Raw genomic sequence first — 6,170 nt, forward strand, 5'->3', positions numbered from 1 at the left:
CATTCGACTGTAGCAAAGAGGGGCCGGCCGGCAGGGTAACGTGGTTCTCTCCATTAATTCCTTTGAGCTCAAGAAAGTACAACGCCAAATTTCTTTATACATATATAAATGCAATCACGTCACCCTGATAACGAAAACTTTCCTACTACATGCTCTTTTCCTCCCTGTTTTTGTCTTCTGCTACCTTCTCCTTTCTCTATTCCCTTCCCGTTAATATGTTGTTCGAGAGGGCATTTACGACGACCACAGTCCTTTTTCACTTATTTTCTAATGACAATGAAAGGGACCGACACTTTTAATTATCAACTCAATTGGTTTTTTAATTGCAATGTTAATCACAGTAACTTAACAATTACTTCATTCAATTCCTTGAGACACACTATACTACAATATTTCATTTTAAAGTATTACAGTACGTAATTGACCATGTAGGTAATTATAAATCCATGGAATCGCACCAGACGATGGTCCTATCTAGCTATTTCTGCAATATATATCATGATGGCCAATCTGAACCAGGAAACGTTGTTAGGTGGGGACTGCCTGGGTAGCGCTAATTAATTAAACATATTTAAATTTCGCCATATGGGAAGGTTAATGGATACTTCGGAGTACGGATCGACTCCTTATTTTACTAAAAAAACAACATGATTAGAATTTAGAATTAATACTGATGACCACCAACTAGCGACTAGCGTGCGTATACTGGTTTTGAGGCGGCGGCCTTAATTATTAGTTACTCACACACATTAATTAATACTCCAACGATTTGGTTTCTGTCTGCTTCAAAGATTGTCCAGTTCAGCTGCGAGTCCCCATCTCAACTCAATCACTCAATGTAAAAAATAAATTAAAAAGGCCTTTTTCAACTGGCACTTTTTCCTTAGACTCAGGCGTTCGGTAACGAAGCCACGTCGTACTGATGGATTTCATCAGCCATAAGCCTTAGAGCCAAACCTAGTCTGACTCTAATCTTAAGGTCCGTTTGGCATATTTTTCCTTGCGGTCTTTTGATCGTTTATAAGTTGGGTATATTAATTTTTGGTCTCTTTCCATTTAGTTCATAGAAGATCTATTCATCAAAAGTTGGAGTATGAAAAGACACGAAAAATTCATTTTGAACTAATTTTGGAAAGCTTCAAAATAAATATTTTCATGTCTTTCTCGTACCAAAAGACACAGAAAGATGTACATCTACCAAACGTGCTTCAGGCTGTTCTGATCTTAATGCACCAAACGGTCGATATATACTCAATCAATGTGCAGAATTTACATATAAAATGGATGATGATGATGATGATGGGTCATACATACATGTCAACATGTATGATATATAATTAATTATGAAGACAAAGTAGTTAGGCGCGCAGTCTCCCTACGATTAAGACTGGTTCAAGCACCGGACTGGAAAAATTGGGAACCGGTCTGTGTCACCCCAAAACTGCTATTTGGCCCTAAACCATTGATTTGGTCAGTGAACTGCTGACCTAGATGGTTGAACTGTCGACCCAAACAATGATTTTTGGCTATTTTTTGTTTTTTTATTTTTTATTTTTTATGTCAGAGCGGGTTGCTTGTTTGGTCCATTTTTAAAAACCTTGGAAAAACCAAAAAGGGTGTTTTCTTTGACTATACCTTTCCCAATTTTCAAGACATGGTATGAAAAAACATTTTTTCAGAAAAATGGCTAACCAAACATATGGCATTTTACGGAAAAACATCATTGATGCCAAACACCAACCCTCCACCCCCACCAAAAAAAAAAAAAAAACTTTAACCTTGTAAAGATCAATTTGCATAATCTAGGATTATAATGTTTCAGAGGAACAAAAAATAACAAATATCAGAATGTTAATGCTGTACCATCATGATCCATCAATAGATTGCCAAAATCAATTGAAAGAGCACTTTTGATGTGAACTCAACGGCTTGAAGCCCAATTGATCCGTATGGCTGTATTTTCTGATTGATATGATTCCACTGTTTTGAAAATTAAAAAAATTAACATGGGCAAAAGAGAGACGAGAGTTTTTAATTAATGATTCCCACATATATTATTCTGACTGATGAGGAAGGGAGGGGAAATTTCATCATTTAAAAGAAACTTGCAGGGAGGTTTAATTCTTTTGACCATAGTTCTTGAGATTTTTCCTGTTAAGAGAGAGAGAGAGAGGGAGGGCGCAGTGGCATAATGGTTGGCTCAGGTCATTCGGTAATGCACGCAACAAGGAATATTAACCAAATAGGGTTAGAGGCCTATCAAAGAAAAACCATGTGGGTTGGACGATAAAACCAAATTATTATTTGGCCGGCCCTCCAATAATTGATGCGCCATTTTCCACGGCTTTCGGGGCCACCGAATGCAAATACTAATTGGCCAACTCCTAATTTGAATAGCATTGCACCATATTGAAGCAAAAAAAAAAAGCATTGCAACAAATAAATGGCAGTTTTATGATAAATATCCATGAACATACGTACCCATACATACATTCATTCTCTACATTAATTTCTGAGTAATTACCATGTTGCGAAGTTTTTTTTACTCCATCCCCTTAATTAAACCCTAGTAACGTTAGTGGCAGCGGAATTTGATCCCAGATCTCTGTATCAACTGATCCACCATCACTGGGAAGGCTTTTGTTACCAAATATATATTAATATTGTGAACATGATAAGAACAATTAAGGCAACAACGACCACACATGGAATTAACTATAAGCTTTAATAGGCCCTTTGTTGACATGTAACTTTCAAATCCAGCTGGACTTTATTTGATCTAGCTAATCAATTGCCTTCCTCTCTCTCTCTCTCTCTCTCTACATTAGGCTACTAAGAAAGCAGCGGTTAAGAACATAACAATGGCGATGATGGTTCTTATCTGCGCAAGACAACAAGAACCATTCAATTTCTTCCAGGGTTTACTTTACAATGCTATATTACAAGTTGAATGTGTTTAATTTGTAAAAGCCTAAAAGGGCTTTAACTTTCAGTGTGGCTGTGTTGCATGCTTTTAAGCTTAATTTATAAAATACAGTTACAGGTATTAAATGTCCGAAACAAAACAAACAAACAAACACAATGGCACACTGTAATCTGCATCTTTCAGTCTATAAATATCCATGGGCTATTAGGACAAATAGATGCACCATTACTAAAGCCAATACCCTTAGCTACCTAGCTTGAGTAAAAATGGCTTATTATTCACGTAGGTTGTTTTGTTTCCTCCTCTGCAACATGGTTGCTTTAGCGTTCATAGCTTCTTCTCACGCTAATCTCTCTCCAACCTTCTACGACAAAGTATGCCCTCAGGCCTTACCCACTATTAAGAAAACAGTGGAAGCGGCTGTCAAGAAGGAGAGTCGTATGGGGGCTTCCTTGCTTCGTCTTCATTTCCACGATTGCTTCGTCCATGTAAGATCATATCACTGATGATATATATACATTACACCCATTCCATTATTAATTCCTTGTAGTATATTTTCATCTTCATGCATCCATCTCCTAAGTCTTGGCATGTCAATATATATATAGTAACACTGACAATTTTCTTAATTAAATAGGGATGTGATGCTTCAATTCTTCTGGATAATGCCACCGGAATTCAAACGGAGAAGACTACTCCACCCAATAACAACTCCGTTAGAGGATACGGAGTCGTAGATCAAATCAAGGCTGCAGTGGACAAGGTCTGCGGGGGTCCAGTAGTGTCATGTGCAGACATCTTGGCGGTTGCAGCTCGCGACTCAGTGGTTGCGGTGCGTATGGCTTAACCATGCATGCATCTAGCTATCTGCGCATATATATATTTACATCCATCATCCATGTATGATATGAAAAACTCCAACTCGAACTTCTCTCTCAAATCATCCCCGGCCGGATCAGTCCTCCCGGCTCCCGGGGGGCGTCACCTCACTGGTGGCTGCCCGCCCCCTATATATACATCTATTGCTCCTATATATATATAACTAATTAAAAAGGGAGACGATCGAGTTCCACTGGAGCTAGCGCTCAGTTCCACTGCCTTTAGTCAATCAATCTCTCTACGTTTTCAACCCCAAGACTTCCTTTGGTTCAGTAGCTAATAAAATCCAATAATTAACCCACCCAGTACACAGAAACTAACCGGTTAATTTGATGTAGTGAAGGTTGTTGGGTTGTGAGTATGTTTTCAACTGAAAAGTGAAAATTAAAAGCTGTACTGTAACTGTACACAGCTAGGCGGACCGACATGGCAAGTGCAATTGGGGAGAAGAGACTCGAGCAGTGCATACGCAAATGAAACCACGGACCTCCCAGGACCAGCATCGAACCTCTCGGCACTCATCACCAACTTCAACAAACATGGGCTGAACGTTAGAGACCTAGTGGCGCTGTCCGGAGGACACACAATTGGGTTAGCACGGTGCACCACCTTCAGATCCCACATTTACAATGATATCAACATCCACCCTAGCTTCGCCCGTAACAGGCAAGCAATTTGCCCCCAATCTGGTGGAGATAACAATTTAGCTCCGCTAGACCACACAGCCTCACTCTTCGACACTGTCTACTTTAAAAACTTGTTGAAGAGAAAGGGTCTGCTCCACTCGGATCAAGAATTGTTTAATGGTGCTGCTGGATCTACCACCAATTCGCTGGTGAAAACCTACAGCTCAAATTTCGGAGCTTTCGCATCAGATTTTGCCAACTCTATGATTAAAATGGGAAATATAAGGCCATTAACCGGAAAACAGGGGCAGGTTCGAGTAAACTGTAGGAAGGTCAATAGTTGATTCATTTTTATTCACAAAATGGTTTGATGGTTTCCATCGTGAGTCGTGAGTAGTGAGTACGTACGTACGAGGCCCGGGGTAAACATGCACTTGCACCGCATGTTAATCGGATTATGGAAGGAATAAATAATTAATGGTACTATTTTTATATGGTAGGAGGCGGTGTATGATTATGGTTCTTACGTAAATTAATTGTCCAAATTTTTTTCTTTTGAAAATGACGTAAATTGTATGTGAATAATTAAAGGGATGGATGGAGGGAGAACATACATCGTGTTAATCTCTCTCTGAAAACTTGTCATCCGGCCGTGTTAATCCTGTGGTGTTGATGTTTGGTTGGAGGTGTGTCGGTGCGCATGCAGGCTGGAGTTGCAGACACCTTTTGTCAACTGGCTGTCATCCCCAGTTTGATATTTTTTGGTCATTGGAAATTTGGAATTGATGATAAGATGTGTGAGGTTCTGCTACTTTATCTTATTAATGGAACTCCGACCTGATATTTGGAATGGGTTAAAATTAATTTGTTTGTTTATTCTTCTTTTTGTGCTGTGATGAAAAGTTTACTTTGATTTGATTTGATTTGGCAACAGAGTACATTTGTAAAATGGCTTAGATCCATATATAGCGGATATGGTCCGTTAATAAATAAAGGGACTTTACCATTGAAGTGAGATCATTCTGACTTTGCACATAGAAACATAATATATATATATATATATATATATATATATATATATATATTTTTTTTTTTGAAAGTGATAGTTTTGCACTTTTGCTCCTGTTAATTACCCGGCCCCGTGAAAAAGCTTTCGCTTACTTTTGTCTTTTGGCAATCTCCCAAACAGTAATAAAAGTAATTTCTTGCTCATGTTTGGTTTCGGAATTCGGATTCATTTTTGTGTGCTCTGATCCTCTAAACATGCAACTACTTAATGCCATGCCAGATAATGCCGATTTTAGAAGGTTTATGCATGCATGGGCGCCCATGCCCATGCCCATGCGCATCCAACATCTATCTGAATCCCTAATTTATTTACTTTTGCATGCGGAAATAATGCAACTCGGTCTTTTTAATGTCCATTTTTATTTCTTAGGAACAATAAAAAAAATAAAATGCTGTTTTAATTGACGATAATGGAAGATATATATGCCTACCGTCCTCATCATTCAGCGCACAACTCTGAAAAATATGAAAAATTAAGCTAAATTATTTAATTTTACAAACAAGTCATTAATAAAGTAATAGTTATGAAAAATAAATAAATAAATACTATTAATGAATTAATAATTAAGTATTAATTTAATAATTAATATGGAGACCATATCAAGGACAAATATGGAATTATAATGCCCGTACAACTACCAACAGGAACTCAACATTTAGTCGACTAAACT

General features: G+C 38.0%; 1 protein-coding gene across 1 annotated transcript; it reads left to right on the forward strand.

Annotated features, from left to right (window-relative positions):
* Window positions 1–2,861: 2,861 nt before the first annotated feature.
* On the forward strand, window positions 2,862–5,448 carry LOC104597209 (peroxidase RIP1-like). Its single transcript, XM_010258651.3, has 3 exons — window positions 2,862–3,414; window positions 3,564–3,758; window positions 4,218–5,448. Exons 1-3 carry the CDS (start codon window positions 3,193–3,195, stop codon window positions 4,773–4,775), a joined length of 975 nt encoding a protein of 324 aa, XP_010256953.1. The 5' UTR covers window positions 2,862–3,192; the 3' UTR covers window positions 4,776–5,448.
* Window positions 5,449–6,170: the final 722 nt, after the last annotated feature.

Source organism: Nelumbo nucifera, chromosome 2, assembly GCF_055504915.1.
Source record: "Nelumbo nucifera cultivar China Antique chromosome 2, China Antique-T2T, whole genome shotgun sequence".
Taxonomy (NCBI): Eukaryota; Viridiplantae; Streptophyta; class Magnoliopsida; order Proteales; family Nelumbonaceae; genus Nelumbo; species Nelumbo nucifera.